At 35.8% G+C, this 17,034-nt stretch overlaps 6 protein-coding genes across 6 annotated transcripts; 4 read left to right on the forward strand and 2 right to left on the reverse strand.

Moving 5' to 3' along the window:
* Positions 1-32: 32 nt before the first annotated feature.
* Positions 33-2,837, forward strand: LOC100638009 (NADH dehydrogenase [ubiquinone] iron-sulfur protein 3, mitochondrial-like). The gene is made up of 7 exons (XM_003387300.3): positions 33-132; positions 179-238; positions 586-708; positions 1,157-1,263; positions 1,609-1,734; positions 2,372-2,491; positions 2,591-2,837. The coding sequence occupies exons 1-7, from the start codon at positions 66-68 to the stop codon at positions 2,747-2,749; spliced, it is 762 nt and encodes a 253-aa protein (XP_003387348.1). The 5' UTR covers positions 33-65; the 3' UTR covers positions 2,750-2,837.
* Positions 2,838-3,159: 322 nt separating this feature from the next.
* On the reverse strand, positions 3,160-5,081 carry LOC105313109 (protein asteroid homolog 1-like). Its single transcript, XM_019997789.1, has one exon. It carries the CDS (start codon positions 4,994-4,996, stop codon positions 3,260-3,262), a length of 1,737 nt encoding a protein of 578 aa, XP_019853348.1. The 5' UTR covers positions 4,997-5,081; the 3' UTR covers positions 3,160-3,259.
* Positions 5,082-5,849: 768 nt separating this feature from the next.
* LOC105313110 (protein asteroid homolog 1-like) lies at positions 5,850-10,600 on the reverse strand. The gene is made up of 2 exons (XM_011406274.2): positions 10,395-10,600; positions 5,850-7,542 (listed from the first exon to the last, which is right to left on the reverse strand). The coding sequence occupies exons 1-2, from the start codon at positions 10,470-10,472 to the stop codon at positions 5,992-5,994; spliced, it is 1,629 nt and encodes a 542-aa protein (XP_011404576.2). The 5' UTR covers positions 10,473-10,600; the 3' UTR covers positions 5,850-5,991.
* Positions 10,601-10,874: 274 nt separating this feature from the next.
* Positions 10,875-11,789, forward strand: LOC100639911 (cytochrome b-c1 complex subunit Rieske, mitochondrial-like). Its single transcript, XM_003387313.3, has one exon. The coding sequence runs from the start codon at positions 10,932-10,934 to the stop codon at positions 11,592-11,594; it is 663 nt and encodes a 220-aa protein (XP_003387361.1). The 5' UTR covers positions 10,875-10,931; the 3' UTR covers positions 11,595-11,789.
* Positions 11,790-11,841: 52 nt separating this feature from the next.
* LOC100638136 (cytochrome c1, heme protein, mitochondrial-like) lies at positions 11,842-14,475 on the forward strand. The gene is made up of 9 exons (XM_003387301.3): positions 11,842-11,948; positions 11,997-12,020; positions 12,074-12,219; positions 12,269-12,395; positions 12,806-12,923; positions 13,458-13,658; positions 13,730-13,792; positions 14,145-14,182; positions 14,258-14,475. Exons 1-9 carry the CDS (start codon positions 11,883-11,885, stop codon positions 14,360-14,362), a joined length of 888 nt encoding a protein of 295 aa, XP_003387349.1. The 5' UTR covers positions 11,842-11,882; the 3' UTR covers positions 14,363-14,475.
* Positions 14,476-14,595: 120 nt separating this feature from the next.
* Positions 14,596-16,253, forward strand: LOC100640039 (kelch domain-containing protein 1-like). Its single transcript, XM_019997779.1, has 6 exons — positions 14,596-14,611; positions 14,662-15,204; positions 15,311-15,471; positions 15,523-15,687; positions 15,831-15,950; positions 16,212-16,253. Exons 1-6 carry the CDS (start codon positions 14,596-14,598, stop codon positions 16,251-16,253), a joined length of 1,047 nt encoding a protein of 348 aa, XP_019853338.1.
* Positions 16,254-17,034: the final 781 nt, after the last annotated feature.

Raw genomic sequence — 17,034 nt, forward strand, 5'->3', positions numbered from 1 at the left:
ACTTTTTATGACATCATTTAAAGTTTATTGTTGTGGGCGTGTCATATAAAGTCACGTGACTTAAAATGGCGGCTTTTGCAAGGAGGTTGTTAGGGAGCTCTAGATCCTTGTTGTGGTGGAGAGGTCCAACTAGTAAGCTATCAACAGGTTGTGTATTAAGTGTATTGTTCATATTTAGGTATCAATCCTGGAGCTATTGCTGCTAGACCATTCTCAAATGCTGTCACAACCACAGCAAGTAAGTTTAACAGAATTTAAGTACAGCCAATTTCATTTCAGTTGGATCATTGCATGAAGCGTGAGCTGAGTTTCTGTGCATGGTTTACTAGGTGCACATTATCCCCATGCAATACACACTGTTTGAACACAAGTAAAATCTGCTATGTGTATCCATCATTACCGTGGTATGTAGCGTTTTATTTTGGTGATTTTGCTGTCAAATTATAATTAGCAGTTTTAATTTGGCGATTTTTGTGTACACGTGCATTACTAACCATGTGCAATAATGATTGGTGGGTTTAAGATTGGCAAACTGCCAATCACCAAATTAAAGTACTTTTATAATTACTTGTTAATGCTCTTTAGGAGAAGAAAAGAGGCTGAGATTGAGTGATTATGGTAGATATGTTGAAGAGAATCTTCCTAAGTTTGTACAGCAGACTCAAGTAACTCACAATAACGAGCTAGAGGTCCTCATACACCCTGAAGGTACAGTTAATACTTATAACACTCAATAAATGCTTTTAGTGTATTGAGTTAGTTTGGTGCATACTACACCAGGTATATTTTTTATTCTATTTTTAAATTCATGGTAAAGCTCACTGTATACTGTATAGCTCCAAATTTTTCTCTTAAGAATTTCATTGAATTTGCCTGGTATTTTTGTTTGAATAAATTTTTAACCGGCGAAATTTTTGTTCTACATGAGTAGTATGTAGATTAATAGCAAGAATGATGAAAATTTTATTGACGAAAATTAATTTAACAAGTTAAGATTTGACAAAATTTTTGACTGACGAAAATTTGGATTTATACGGTAATTAATAATAGCAGTACTATAGCATTGCATACTCTAAAACCCTCATAGTAATGCCCACCTAGTCAGCTACATGTTCTTGTTGATGCAGTTGGTAAAGTAGTCTTTATTTCATGATAGGTCTAATACCGGTGTTAACATTCCTAAGAGATCATCACAACTCACAGTTCAGACAATTACAAGATATTGCAGCATTAGATATACCTAAGAATGTGTACAGATTTGAAGTGAGTGAAATAAAAATAATGATAAAATTTTGAAATCACTAAGACTTTCTCTATTACATGTACCGTAGTGTGCCTTTTTTTGAGAGCTATAAATTTCGCGGATTTCGCGATTTTTTAAAAGATTTGCAAAAATTACTTTCGCGAAAATCAAATTAATACGGTACAAGATGGCAGACAGCATAAATTCGTGAAAATTAAATCCGTGAAATAAAAATCCACGAAATTTATAGCCCTCGAAAAAAAGGCACCCTACGGTATTATTTCTTTCTTCTCTTTTTTATTATTTCTCTCTTCTCTTTCTTATTCTCTCTCTCTCTCTCCTTTAATTTTCTATTATAATTCCAGTTGGTTTATAATCTATTAAGTGTTACATTTAATTCTCGTATTCGTGTGAGGACATATACAGATGAGCTGACTCCTATTGATTCTGTTGTTCCTCTCTTTAATTCAGCAATATGGGCCGAGAGAGAAGTAAGTCATGAAATTTTAATATATTGTATCAGGTACTATAATGAGTATACATGTATTTCATATGGTAGTAATCAGGGTTTTTACAGAATTTTGGCATATTGCTCAGCATTTTTAGTCAGTGGTCTTTTCATAAATTTTTGAAGTTGCTCCAAAATTTGATGTAACTCACAGAGTATTTTGATGTATTTTGTCAAAAATAGTTATGAGGAAATTTTCCATTTTTATGATTTTTTTCCCGGTACATATTATACATGTCCTTATGCTATGTTTTAAATTTGAGCTGATTCCAATCAAATTTCGATTTTTAATGAATTTTTTAATTTGTCAGTTCATAAAGCTCATGTTCACTCTTTGCAGGCAAATTGTGGGAAACCGTGCCTGATGGCAATTTTAGAATTGTTAACATTTCTGTATTGCATAGCAATCATTTTAGAATCGGAAATTATCATTTGTATTCTGTAGCTGATTATAATAGTATACAATGCCCCAATCAAGTTTAGGCCAACTTACATGTACTTGTATCAGTGTTTTGTATGTATACTTGCAATATTTTACACATAGTATTTTTCTCTTTTTCTCTCTTATCCCCCCCCCCTTTCTCTCTATCTCTCCACCATTCTCTCTCTCCTTCCCTTAGGCATGGGATATGTATGGTGTGTTTTTTGCTAATCATCCTGACTTGAGGAGGATATTAACTGATTATGGATTTGAAGGACATCCTCTTAGAAAAGATTTCCCATTGAGTGGATATGTAGAGGTACATTGTATGCAATCACACACACAATGTGGAGATAAAAGAACTATCACTGTAATTACATTCATGTTAACTCTTGTTTCTCATTCTTCATTATGCTAGGTAAGGTATGATGATGAAGTGAAGAGGGTTGTCTGTGAACCTATTGAACTCACTCAAGAGTTCCGCAAGTTTGACCTCTCGTCTCCATGGGAACAGTTCCCCACCCACAGGAAGTATCCTCAGATAGAGGATAAAGGAGAAGACTCAGACAATGAATAAATATAATGCTGTAGAATGTTGTTATTACTATTATGATAGATTGATTTCACGATTTTCACCATCATACTGACATTTACATTATATACAAGACCTGATGTTACGTTTTTGCTAGAATAGAAATTAATTCTATTTCAATGCTTTGTGTACGTCAAAAGGTCACATGACCCTTATCTTTGAACTTTTGAAGCATACATTATGCAAGTCACTTGACAGTTTTACTACTATATAATAATGTACCGTAATTTTTTGATGTGTAGTACAAGTAGATGCAAAAACAAGTTTGTCAAATAGTGTTTGGTATAATTATGACCACTGGACAGACCTTAAGCTCAGTGTAGGCATGGCCTACCATCTGCCTATGGTTTACCTATAATATAATTAGTTAATTTGGTTACTGATGATTAGCAGCTATACACATCGATATAATACCAAAAATATGTACTATAGCAAAAGTAACAGATCTAGACAATTATTACAAAACTCATAATAAGATTATTATGACAGTGATAATTAACTGCAATATTCTGTCGTATTATTAAAAGTACATACAAACACAAGTACATCAAAAATTATTTTAGCAAAGGAAGACTTGAGGATATTTCTTTTATGAATGCCAATGCTATCTATGCAAGAATAATGCATGACGAGTTTACCATTAAACAAAAGTGCTGGTGACATGAATGGTAACGGGTTCATTAGGACATTGTTGAGCCTCAGTGCATCATAATAAGTACAGCTCCATTGTGCAAAAGTATGCAATGCTTCCAGCCACTTCTCATCTCTTCTATGATCAGGTACCTTATTAGAAGGACATACTGTTTCATCAAAGGAGCAATGAATAAAGCACAAAACTAATGCCTCAATTAAATGAATATCAGGATGAGCATGCTGTGACCAATAGTGCAACGACACTGCAACTAGCTTCCACTTTGATTCTGATTCTATAAATAATGTCAGGATTTCAACAGGTGTCTTCATTACTTTACAAAGTACTTCAATTTGCTTATCTTCATTGAGAAGCATCACATCATCGATAAACGGTAAATTAAGGTGGCTGACATCAGTCCAGCTGACACTTTCCTCAAGAGGTTCCTCATTAGTAATAGTTGGTTTTGATAAGTATGGTGACAGTATCATATAGATACATTTCCGTATGTGTTTTCCTATCCTCATTGCTGTGTAATTGTATGGATTATCAATCATCACTGGTATTAAATACTTGTTTAATACTAGAACTACCATTACTGATCTGGCAAAGCATCCTTTGCGATATTGCCTTAAAATACAAGGAAGTGGAGCACCACTCTTTGTCTTTAAATTCGTGCATTTTACTAATTCGTCTCTGCTAATTCCTATATGCTGTATATCATATAATTCCTTTGCTCTCTCGTAGTTTTTTTTTATGTTGCGAATCTCATTGTCTTGGCAGATTTTAGATAAATGAGACATAACATCTTTGACAGTGTCAAAAGTGGAAATGTAGCATAACGTGTCTAACTTCTCATCTTGCTTTATTTCTGTTCCAGATTTTTTTGCTTTCTGAGAAGCATCAGCAATTGCAGCACTTAAACTTCTTCGCTTCATTCGTTTCATAAAATCGTTTCCCATAATGGCTGGTATGAGGTATATGAGATTTCGATCGTGATTAAAAAATTTTTTGGTGAATTGATCTCGTTCATATAATTTGGCTTTCACCGGTTGTTGATCCCAGTAGAGACAATTCAATGGAATATATCCAGCTTTTAAATTAAAGATGAAATAATCGGAATCATTGGCAACGACTGGACAATTGTAGTGGTTAGCTATTCGGGCTGTGTCTCGGTCTGCATCTCCATCAGCAAATATAAACTCAACTCCAAGCTCTTTTAGAGTCTCACAGAATACAATGTCAGTGAATATTGGGACAACAGAATCTGCATCAGTTGTCATATAAAATGTATCAAAGACATTGTTTACTTTTTTATTCAATCGGTCTAGTATAGTTTCTCTTTTCTCTTCATTATAATCAACCCCATCAAATATCACAAAGGGGTCTATACCACTATATCTGAGCCCTTTGAAAAATCTTATGAAGTAGTCCCTCAGTTCCCAGTATTGTCCACCATATGTCCAGTCAAATTTGCTGCTAGCTACCGTTCTACTGACACTCAGCCCATCCAGAACAAGTTTACCTCTTGGTGTAATGGTTCTCCAGGTCTTTGAAGGATAGTGGTTATTAATGAGCGTTGTTAGGTATTGGATTCCCATTTTGCTCACAGGTTATTGTTTGGGTGGCTGAGTAAAGTGCAGCTGCAGTAGACTTACTAGACTAACTGTCAGTAACTGACTATTGACTAAGCTATTATTATATATAAGGCTAGTAGCATGTTGCATGCATCACCATAGCAACCAATCCCCAATAGGGTAAAATTCCATATCTATGCATGCACCAACGCCCTTTTCTTTTACCTGAATTCTTTCACTAATGTCATTAAATATAGCCATCAAGTAAGAAAAGAAAATAAGCAAATACTGCTCTTAAATTTATGCAATGCAAATGCCAAATAGTCAATTATGGGCATATGCTATTTTATGCATATTCAGTCATTGATGACTTTATGCTATGTACCATGCATATTTGCTCCAACCATAGATATTATTGACTACAGTTACGTAGTCTATAATATCTATGCTCCAACAAACAAATAAACGCCAATGACTAATATCACAAAAATCAGAACAAGACACCGATGGTGCATTGGCCTCGCCAAAACAAAGAAAAACAATATTAATTTTGTTTTACATGTATGACTGATCATTATTAGTATAATTTTCATGGATAAAATTAATTCAGTGTGCGCGAGATTAGAAAAATTAATATAATACTTTATGGTCACACTTACATGCCAACATAGTATTATTTTTACTCTAATATTAGTCTATAGTGTAGCTACAGGAGAGGCAAATAGCCAATGAAGACTTGAAGTAACTAAGATGCACTGGCATGTAATTACACCATATACACCATTAAATCATTATTTTATTCATGTAGATCAATTTGTATCATCATAAATTGCTATAATCATCATGATTTACTATTATGCTTAATGTTTGACTCTTGTTAGTATTAAGATACTGCCTTTTATGGCAAATAATTAAGACAATAACAAATGGATACAACAAAACAAAAGGATACAATGAGACACCACATTTGACTATAGTCCTTTCCCCCATTAGTCATTGGCGAGACCAATAATAATCATTTAGGTACATGTACATACAGACACAAGTTTGTCAAAAAATGCTTTGGCATTCGAAGACTCCAAGATTTTTCTTTTTTGAACATTGAATTCCCTTGTACAAGCATAATGCATAACGAGTTTACCATTAAACAAAAGTGCTGGTGACATGAATGGTAACGGATTCATTAGGACATTGTTGAGCCTGAATGCATCATAATAAGTACAGCTCCATTGTGCAAAAGTATGCAATGCTTTCAGCCACTTTTCATCTCTTCTATGATCAAGTACCTTATTAGAAGGACATACTGTTTCATTGAAGGAGCAACGAATAAAGCACAAAACTAATGCCTCAATTAAATGAATATCAGGATGAGCATGCTGTGACCAATAGTGCAATGACACTCCAACTAGCTTCCATTTTGATTCTAACTTTGCCTGAACTTCGAGAGGTGTTTTCATTACTTCACAAAGTAATTCAATTCTTTTATCTTCACTGAGGCCTATCACATCATCGATACATGGTAAATTGAGGTGGCTGACATTAGTCCAACTGACCATTTCATCATCAGGTTCCTCCATATAATGAGTAATTGTTGTTTCTGTTACTTCTGATTCAGATAAATATGGTGACAGTATCATATAGATACATTTCCTGATGTGTTTTCCTATCCTCATTGCCGTGTAATCGTGTGGGTTATCAATCATCACTGGTACTATGTACTTGTTTAATACTATTACCACCATTACTGATGTAGCGATGAATCCTTTACGATATTGTTGCCTTATAATATCAGGAAGCAGAGTACCATTTGCTTTCTTCAGGTTTTTGCTCTCTACAAGGTCGGCCATACTGATTTTGTCTACGTCATACATTTCCTTTGCATCTTTATATTTTTCATCAATAATGCTAACTGTATCATGACCATCGTCAAGAGGAATTTTAGATAAATGGGTTTGAAAATCTTCCACTGTGTTAAAAATTGAAATGTAATATAAAATTTCTAATTTATCCTCAAAATTATCATCATCAACCTTTATTATTTCTTTTATTTGTGTTCCTTTTTTTATCGCTCTCCGCTTAGTCGCTTTTATGTCTCTTTTCAATGAAGGTGACTCTACTTTATCCATGAAGTCGTTTCCCATAATGGCTGGTATGAGGTATATAAGATTTAGATTGTGATCAAAATAAAATTTATAAGCAAATCGATCTCGTTCATATAATTTGGCTTCCACCGGTTGTTGATCCCAGTAGAGACAATCCAATGGAATATATCCAGCTTTTAAATTAAAGATGAAATAATCGGAATCATTGGCAACGACTGGACAATTATAGTGATTAGCAATTCGGGCTGTGTCTCGGTCTGCATCTCCATCAGCAAATATAAACTTAACTCTAAGCTCTTTTAGAGTCTCACAGAATACAACGTCTGTGAATATTGGGAAAGCAGAACCTGATGGTCTTTCATCATTTATAATTCCTTTGAAGACATTTCTTACTTTCTTCTTCATTCGGCGTAATATAGTTTCCCTTTTCTCTTGATTATAATCAACCCCATCAAATATTACAATGGGGTCTATACCACTATCTCTGAGTCTACTGAAGAATCTTATGAAGTGGTCCCTCAGTTCCCCATACTGTCCACCATGTACCCAGTCAAACTTTTTGGAGGAAGATAGTGTTCTACTGACACTCAATCCATCCAGAACAAGTTCACCTCTTGGTGTAATGGTTCTCCAGGTCCTTGAAGGATAGTGTTCTTCGATGAGCGTTGTTAAGCATTGGATTCCCATTTGCTCGCAGGTTTTTGCTTGAATTGGCTGCCAGCATGGATACTACAAATGTAGTATCTACGTGTTTGCTGCCAGGCTGAGTCCTGTTTATGAGCAAGAGTAGTATAATCTACTCTTGTTATGAGTAGTGCAGTGTGAGCTGAACTTGCTGAAGTTACATCACCATAGCAACCAATCCCGTAGATATTAGTAAATTAATCGTCTAGATCTATGAGTAAATGAAAGGGATTGGAAACGGGGGCGTAGGCTCGTTAATATTGCTATTGGCATAGATATTGGCATAGCATATAACTCTAATATCTATGCTATTGGTTACAGGCCCAACTGGTTTATTTCCCATCTCCTAATTATTAGTAAGGCTGTAATTGGCATATTTAATTTTAATTATGATAGCTATGCAGTCAATAATAACAATATTTTTTCAAATTGCTTTTTAAAAAACACATGTGAATTCCATTGGGTGAGTCCATTGCACCATAGTGCTTCATTAATACATGGCTCTACTATCCATGATTACTATAATGCATCAAGTAAGAAAATGAGCAACTACTGCTTATGGTCAACGGCTCATACAACATTATTTTTTCTGAGCTCTATTGGTATATTATGAAGCCTATAGTGTAGATACAGGAGATGCAATAGTATGCAGTCATGCATGTAGATCTACTTATTACACTACTCAAAATCCTCTAGCAGCTGTAGCTAAAGACACGGCATAATTTTCTATTGCACTGGTGTATGCTATGAGCCAGGAATGGACTAATAATAGAAGATAATGGATCAATTATACATTTGCAAACATGTAATGTACCACAATATCAATTTCTGTCTGTCTTTTCTCTCTTTTTTATTATCATTAATAATAATTATTGATATTGATTGATTGGAAAATCAATACACCAAATTGATTCAATTCACTCTGAGTTAATAATAATTATTGGTGTAATGGCAGCTCTAATTGATTTTATTAAATTTGTGTTAATTTTATGATTAGAGACAATCGATACAATAAACTGACCAAATGGACATACAATGACAAACAAAAATATATACATAGTCTTCTCCCTCATAATCACTGGCCAGGCCAATAACAATCGTTTAGGTACATGTACATACAGACAAAAGTTTGTCAAAAAAAGGTTTGACACTTGAAGACTCCAGGATTTTTCTTTTGTGCATGTTGAATTCTCTAGTGCAAGCATAATGCATAACGAGTTTACCATTAAACAAATGTGCTGGTGACACGAATGGTAACGGGTTCATTAGGACATTGTTGAGCCTCAGTGCATCATAATATGTGCTCTTCCATTGTGCAAAAGTATGCAATGCTTCCAGCCACTTCTCATCCCTTCTATGATCAGGTACCTTATTATAAGGACATACTGTTTCATTGCGAAAGGAGCAACAAATAAAGCACAAAACTAATGCCTCAATTAAATGAATATCAGGATGAGCATGCTGTGACCAATAGTGCAACGACACTGCAACTAACTTCCATTTTGATTCTGTAAAAGTCTTTAAAGTCTCCTGGACTTCAAGAGGTGACTTCATTACTTAAAAAGAAAGTCGATTCTTTCATCTTTATTGAGGTCTATCATGTCATCGATATATGGTAAATTGAGGTGGCTGACATCAGTCCAACTGACCCTTTCCTCAAGAGGTTCCTCATTAGTTGTTGTTGTTTCTGTTACTTCTGATTCAGATAAGTATGGTGATAGAATCATATAGATACATTTCCTGATGTGTTTTCCTATCCTTGTTGCTGTGTAATTGTGTGGGCTATCAACCATCACTGGTACTAAATACTTGTTTAATACTATTATCACCATTACTGATGTAGCGATGAATCCTTTACGATATTGTTGCCTAATAATATCAAGAAGCAGAGTACCATTTGCTGTCTTCAGGTTTTTGCTTTCTACAAGGTCGGCCATACTGATTTCTCCTATATCATACATTTCCTTTGCTTTCTTGTAGTTTTTACTGATAGCACTGGTTGCATCATCACCACAGGTTTTAGATAAATGCATTGTAAAATCTGTCACGGTGTTGAAAATTGAAATGTAATATAACATTTCTATTTTATCGTCCTTTCTTTTTTCATTTATTCGTGTTCCTTTTTTTATAGCTCTCTGTTTAGTAGCTTCTATGTCTCTTTTCAAAGAAGGTGACTCTACTTTCTTCATGAAGTCGTTTCCCATAATGGCTGGTATGAGGTATATAAGGTCTGGGTTGTGATCAAAATAAAATTTATAAGCGAATTGATCTCGCTCATATAATTTGGCTTCCACCGGTTGTTGATCCCAGTCGAGACAATCCAATGGAATATATCCAGCTTTCAAATTAAAGATGAAATAATCAGAATCATTGGCAATGACTGGACAATTGTAGTGGTTAGCAATTTGGGCTGTGTCTTGGTCTGCATCTCCATCAGCAAATATAAACTCAACTCCAAGCTCTTTTAGAGTCTCACAGAATACGATGCCAGTCAATATTGGCAAAACAGAATCTGATAGTCTTTCATCGTGGTTTAACATCGCTTTGAAGATATTTTTTACTTTTTCTTTCTTTCGGTGCAGCTTAGTAGCATTTTTCTCTTGATTATAATCAACTCCATCAAATATCACAATGGGGTCTATACCACTATCTCTGAGTCTACTGAAGAATCTTATGAAGTGGTCCCTCAGTTCCCCATACTGTCCACCATGCATCCATTCCAGCTCTTTGGAGGTAGATCTAGCTAATGTTTTGCTGATACTCTTCCCATCCAAAACAACTTTACCTCTCGGTGTAATGGTTCTCCAGGTCCTTGATGGATAGTGTTCTTTGATGAGCGTTGTTAAGTATTAGATTCCCATATCTACGTCAGGCTACGTGTATGTCGCGACGTCGGTCGTCACTCTCATCAGCTGGCAGCTGGCGCAGCTGCAGTCATTCAGCTCAGATCACGTCACGTCAGCATAGCAATCAGAGATAGCCCTTCCCTAAAATGGGCGTGGAAAAGTTTGTAATTTTGAATTGTGTCACTATTTTTAAATGGGTTAACCGTTACTAGACAAAATTTTAGACGCACTAAATCTATTTTTAGTATAGCAAGTTTATTAGCTTCAACGTCTTTCTGATTTTCTCTCCATTCTCTCTCGAGTCTCGACTCTTGACCTTGTAAAGAAATGAATCGACTGAGGACTACTCTGCTGGGTTCTGGGGTCAGGTGGATCAGGGCTTCCTCAACAACCAGTGGAAATTATCATAACGATTTACGCCCGCCTGACTTCAGTGAATACAGGAAAGAAAGCACAACTGATCCTAAATTACCAGCAAATGACACTATTTTGAGCAGAAAAGCCTTCACCTACCTTGTCCTTGGGTCTGGAGGGGTTGCCACTGCCTACTTTGGAAAAAATGCTGTCCGTGGCCTCCTTGCTACCAAGAACCCTTCAGCAGATGTACTGGCCTTGGCAAAGATAGAAATTGACATTGCCTCCATCCCAGAGGGAAAGAACGTTGTGTTCAAGTGGAGAGGGAAGCCTCTGTTTGTTCGTCACAGGACACAGCAAGAGATTGAAGATGTACGAAATGTTGACGTAGGATCACTTCGTCACCCACAGCATGATGACGAGAGAGTAGTGAAGCCAGAGTGGCTCGTGGTAATAGGGAGCTGTACTCATCTTGGTTGTGTACCTGTGGCCAATGAAGGAGATTTCGGTGGGTATTTCTGTCCATGTCACGGCTCTCATTATGATGCATCAGGTCGTATTCGTAAAGGACCAGCACCCGAAAACCTTGCCGTACCTGAGTATGTGTTTAATGGTGACCAATTAGTTGTGGGATGAAGAAACTTACCGACTATTGTATATTACATATAGTGTTGTTTGATTACTAATAGGTACAATGTATTTGGTGGTAACTTAGTAACCGATTTCATGTCACATCCAAGGGGCTGATTTATTTATTATTATTATTAAAAATAATTATGGTATTTTGTGTTAACGAATGCCTCCTTATTTGGAATAGCTTTGATTGATGTAGATGGCCACCATTTTTATTATGACGTCATGTTTGTTTACTGTTAGATCACGTGAGTTGTTCCTAGGCCACACCCTTTAGGTGCAGTTTGTAACATGGCTACCGGGGCTCAAGTGGTCTTTAGAAGACTCTGCAAATTGTATTCTTCGTCTTCAACTAAAGTAAAGTATCTTTCGTAACTTATTTTAAATTAATATCATTATTTGTAGGGGACGACAGCCTCTTTTAAAATGGTAAACACACATTGTTACATAACATGAATTACACATTAATTATGTAATTTTAGTCTTCGAGGTATTTCGGTACACTTGCAGCAGCTGCCTTTGGTTCTGGTGTAGTTTTAACGTCATTGGTAGCCAGTGATGATGCAGTCCATCCACCAAAGTACCCATGGGATCACAAAGGAGTGTTCTCTGCTCTTGACCATAGAAGGTATATTAAAATTTGTTTTTGCATTTTCTTATTTTTAATTATTTCGTAGCATACGTCGTGGGTATCAGGTTTATAAGGAAGTCTGTTCAGCTTGTCACAGTATGCAGTATGTTGCTTTTAGACATTTAGTGGGCGTGTCACACACTGAAGAAGAGGCACGGGCTCTTGCTGAAGAGGTTTGTATTGTCTCTGTTTTATACTACTAATAGTCCTCTTCATAACTATTATCTAGTAATTCTTTTAGTTTGTAACTATTGTAATGAGGGTTTCCCACAAAGCATGCTAAGTGAGCTGAAAAGTGTGCTTCATGAGCTGACATAACATAAGAACATGTATGCATATCAGAAAAAATTATTAAAATGGTGAATTCTCTTGGAGCCATTTTTATGAAATTTGGCAAAATACTAAAGGCCTTTGATTTTTGGCTATATTTTTGAATAATTTTAAAAATTCAACTTTGATTGGAATCAGTTGAAACTTTGTACGCAATATAAGCAATATAAGAACATATGTACATGTATGTATCGAAAATATAATAAAAATTCTATTATTGCCATGTATATTTTTTTGTATCTTTTTCTCTCAGTATGAGTATCCAGGTGATATTGATGAAGAGGGTAATCCTACCACACGTCAGGGGAAACTCAGTGATTATTTCCCTAATCCTTATCCGAATGAAGAGGCAGCCAGAGCAGCTAATAATGGTAACCTCCTACATGTATTGTATCTTTGTCTCAAAATATCTGCCATAGTTAGAGCCCAAAATTTTATGTGAATGGCCAGCAAAAGCTCCTTTAATTTCTGATTTATTTTTTTTGAGTAGGATCAAAATACTTTGATCTCTAAATTTATCAAATTTCCCAAAGTTAGCATAAATTTGAGCCACAAAAATTTCTAGCTACATATACATGTACATGTATATTGTGTAACTTTATCATGCAAACAGGAAAATTCATTGAAACATTCATTGCCATTCACAAAAATGCCATGATACCATTTTTCAAAAATTATGTTTTAAGACTAGTTTACAATATGATGTTAAGCCAATGTACCATCAATTTTTAATCAAAAGCGTGGGCAATTTGACCTTTTGATGCATGCTTTCCACTAGAATAGAACCAGATTCTATTCCTGTGTCTATGTAACGTCAGGACTTGCATAATATTGTAAACCAGCCTTTAGTGTCACAAGCTAGATTTGAAAGTACATGTGTATGTGTGTATTTTTCCTGATATTAGGTGCCCTTCCTCCTGACCTAACTCTTATTGTTCTTGCTCGTCATGGAGAAGAAGATTATATATTCTCTTTATTAACCGGCTATTATGATCCTCCTGCTGGTGTTGAAGTAAGAGAAGGTCTGGCATATAATCCTTATTTCCCTGGTGGAGCAATTGGAATGCCACAACAATTGTTTGATGGAGGGATAGAATATGAAGATGGTAAGAGGAATTCACTCTCTCTCTCTCCCTTCCTTCTCTGCATGTGTGGCTCATTCCCTCTCTTTTTCTAGGTACTCCTGCCACTGTTAGTCAGATGGCAAAGGATGTTACTACCTTCTTACGCTGGTCGGCAGGTAATTAATGAATATTATGCTGTAGTGGTATTATTACTAGAAGAATGTAAAACATTAATGGGCTCAGCCTCCTGAGCCACATTATTGTTATGCTGTATGACCTTTCTTGCTACTAGAGAAGCCTTTCTCTTTGAACAGCAGTTTAGTCGTACCGTTTGCTGCAGATAACTGATAGCCGCCATTTTATTTCATTGTGACCACACCCACTTTCAATAAAGATTAGGCTTTTTAACTCTATTATAATAATAGTTAGATGATTCTACAGTTCATGCAGACTCTCACTTCATCTTAGTGGGCTTTGCCCAATTATTATTATTGTTGTTGTTGTTATTATTATTGTATTATTTTATAGATCCAAAGCATGATGAAAGGAAAAGGATGGGAATGAAGGTAATTTTTTGATTATTTGATTTCAGAGTTTAAGCATCCATTATCCTTCTTCCCCCCCCCCCCTCACTCTCTCAGGGTGTGATAATATTGTCACTATTAGTTGGCATCACTTTATATTGGAAGAGACAAAAATGGTCTTTACTGAAGTCAAGAAAAATATTATACTATGAGAGACCTTAACTGAGACTGTCAGTCCATGCTAGCCTAAGAGTCAAAGACATTAGATACAATGTACTAGTTGTTGTTGTTGTTGTTATTATTACTATTATTATTATTATTATTATTTTGTGGCATAATGTGTAGTAGGTGATACCAGGAATTCAGAGTTTGCCCCTTCAGAAATACTGCATAATTACCAATGCATGACCACTATTGCAATTAGCAAACCACAAACACTTTTAGTTTAGTATAAAATGGCAGGAAAAGCAGGTATTATGATTAGTGTTTAGCTACTTACTGTTACCTCTTGTTAATTATAGAATATGAACCAGTGAAGAGGAGTAATCATTCTACAGTAAGAGTAGGAGATTACTTATATATGTGGGGTGGGCTCCAGTCTGATCTCCCTAAAGTACACAATAATGATAAGAAGAAAGCACTGTCATCATTAATGGAGGTATACCATTTACCTACTGGTAGATGGGAGCAGAAACCCACCACTGGTAATCCTCCATTGGGTATTTTTGCCTATGCATCTGCTGCCATTGGAAATGAGATATTTTATTTTGGTGGAAGGTGTAATCATGATAGCTGTTATCATAATAGTCTGTACAGTTTTAATGTTGATACATTCACCTGGAGGGAACTCTCACCTACTACTCCTCATCACGGACCAATGATGAAAGGCTACTGTGGCATGGTAGCATTTCAACTGAACGGTGAGGACTATCTTGCAGTAATTGGAGGACACGGACCATCTTCTAACAATACACCCACACAACCTAATGCTCAGTATGACAGTGGAAGAATGGTACCTGGCCTTAAACGAACTAATGAGATTCATTATTATAAACTATCATCTGGTTAGTATAGTAATTTAGTTTATCACTAGTCTGGGCCAGCCCAGACTATCACCTTACATGATATGTAGACTATCATGTTTTGTTATTAATGTTCATTTATTATTAGGTAAATGGAGTTCACCTAATGTTACTGGAGACAGGCCGCCTCCTATCAGTTACTTTACTTTAACATCAATTGCTAATGACTGTGCCATATTGTTTGATGGTCTAATTTATAATGGATACAGTCACAATACTTATATTGTTAATTTTTGCCACACATCAGTAGTAAGTGTTTTGTTAGGGTAATGTTTTACTTCAATTCTATTTTATATTTAGAATTTTTCTAATCTTGGAGTATCAATACAAAAGCCTAAAGAACGATGGGATCATTCCAGCGTATTTATTAATAGTAACTTAGGACCACATCTACTAGTGGTGGGCGGATTATTTAAGAATGATTGCTGGTTACTTGATATTAATAAAAGAATATGGAAACAACTGGTATGTATTATATTAGCAATTTTATGGATTGTTGGTTATGAGGCATTTGTTTATGCTGCATGCCTTTAGGTGATTTTGAGAATATAGATTTGCTACTTGTAGCTAATGCCAGCTATACGTTATTAATCTTTTATTTCTAACAGTTAAATGTATCAAAAAGAATCATTGAGAGATGGCGTCATTCTATGTCAGTGTGGAGTATAACACCAACCATTGACTGGATAATTGTGTTTGGAGGAGATTCAAAGTATGATGATACAGCAGTAATTGAACTCAGTAAGTACCATAATATAGCTGGTAATTTTGGAGGAAGAATTTTTGATTGTTAATTTTTGGTGATTTGCAAGTTTTTAGTTCTGATGCCATGTGCCATTGAGTTATAGGTTTTATTTTGCTGTGTGTATGGCTATCACTATTGTGTGCCACTAAGGTTTTTGCTCATAATTTTAATGGTATAAATAATGATTAATAGTTTTCACTGCACTGTAATGGCTTGTTATTTGTATTATTTATTGTCATAATAGGATATAGTAACAGATGTTGGTCTGTTAAAGAAATACCTCTAAACCAATATCAAGAGAAACTACAAGAAAGGAGAAGAGAATGGGAAGCATTTCAACCTGTCCAACCTCATCATCATCAAAGCAAACAGCTGGAGCTCCAGGAGGACAGAAGAGAACTAGATCGTCTGACACATATATTGCAAGAAAGGGAAAGGGAACTACAGGAGGAGAGAAGAGAAAAGGAACGAGTTAGAACCAGACTACAGGAACAACTTGAATCAAGAGAGAGGGAATCTCAAGAAAGAGAGCAACAGCTTCAAAGGGAAAAAGAAAGAGCTCAGGAACAAGTTCAAGAGAAGAATCAAATACTAAGACAACAAGAAAGAGAAAGTGAAGAGAGAGAGCAACAACAGCTTCAACAACTTCAAGAAAAAGAGAGACAACTCCAGCAACAGTTAAGAGAGAGGGATGAGCATGAGCTGAGGGAGAGAGAGTCTTCATGGACAGTGAGTAGGAATGATATTACAATGACAAGAAGAGTTCTTGGTAGAGGAGGATGGGGAGAGGTCAGAGTAGCTAGTTTCCATGGACTGGAAGTTGCTGCAAAGGTCCTTCATGACACCATCATATCAGAATATAATCTATCGCTGTTCTCTCGTGAAATGAACATTGCTTCTAAAATACGTCATCCTAACCTCCTTCAGTTCATGGGAGCCACTACAGAGGGTAATCCAATCATCCTGACAGAGCTAATGCCCACCAGCCTAAGAAAGGAATTAGAAACTGGAGGACTGGTCTATCCTGCCATACTGAGCATCAGTTTAGATGTAGCCTTTGCTCTCAA

Source organism: Amphimedon queenslandica, unplaced genomic scaffold, assembly GCF_000090795.2.
Source record: "Amphimedon queenslandica unplaced genomic scaffold, v1.1 AMPQUscaffold_13353, whole genome shotgun sequence".
In the NCBI taxonomy this organism is placed as follows: domain Eukaryota; kingdom Metazoa; phylum Porifera; class Demospongiae; order Haplosclerida; family Niphatidae; genus Amphimedon; species Amphimedon queenslandica.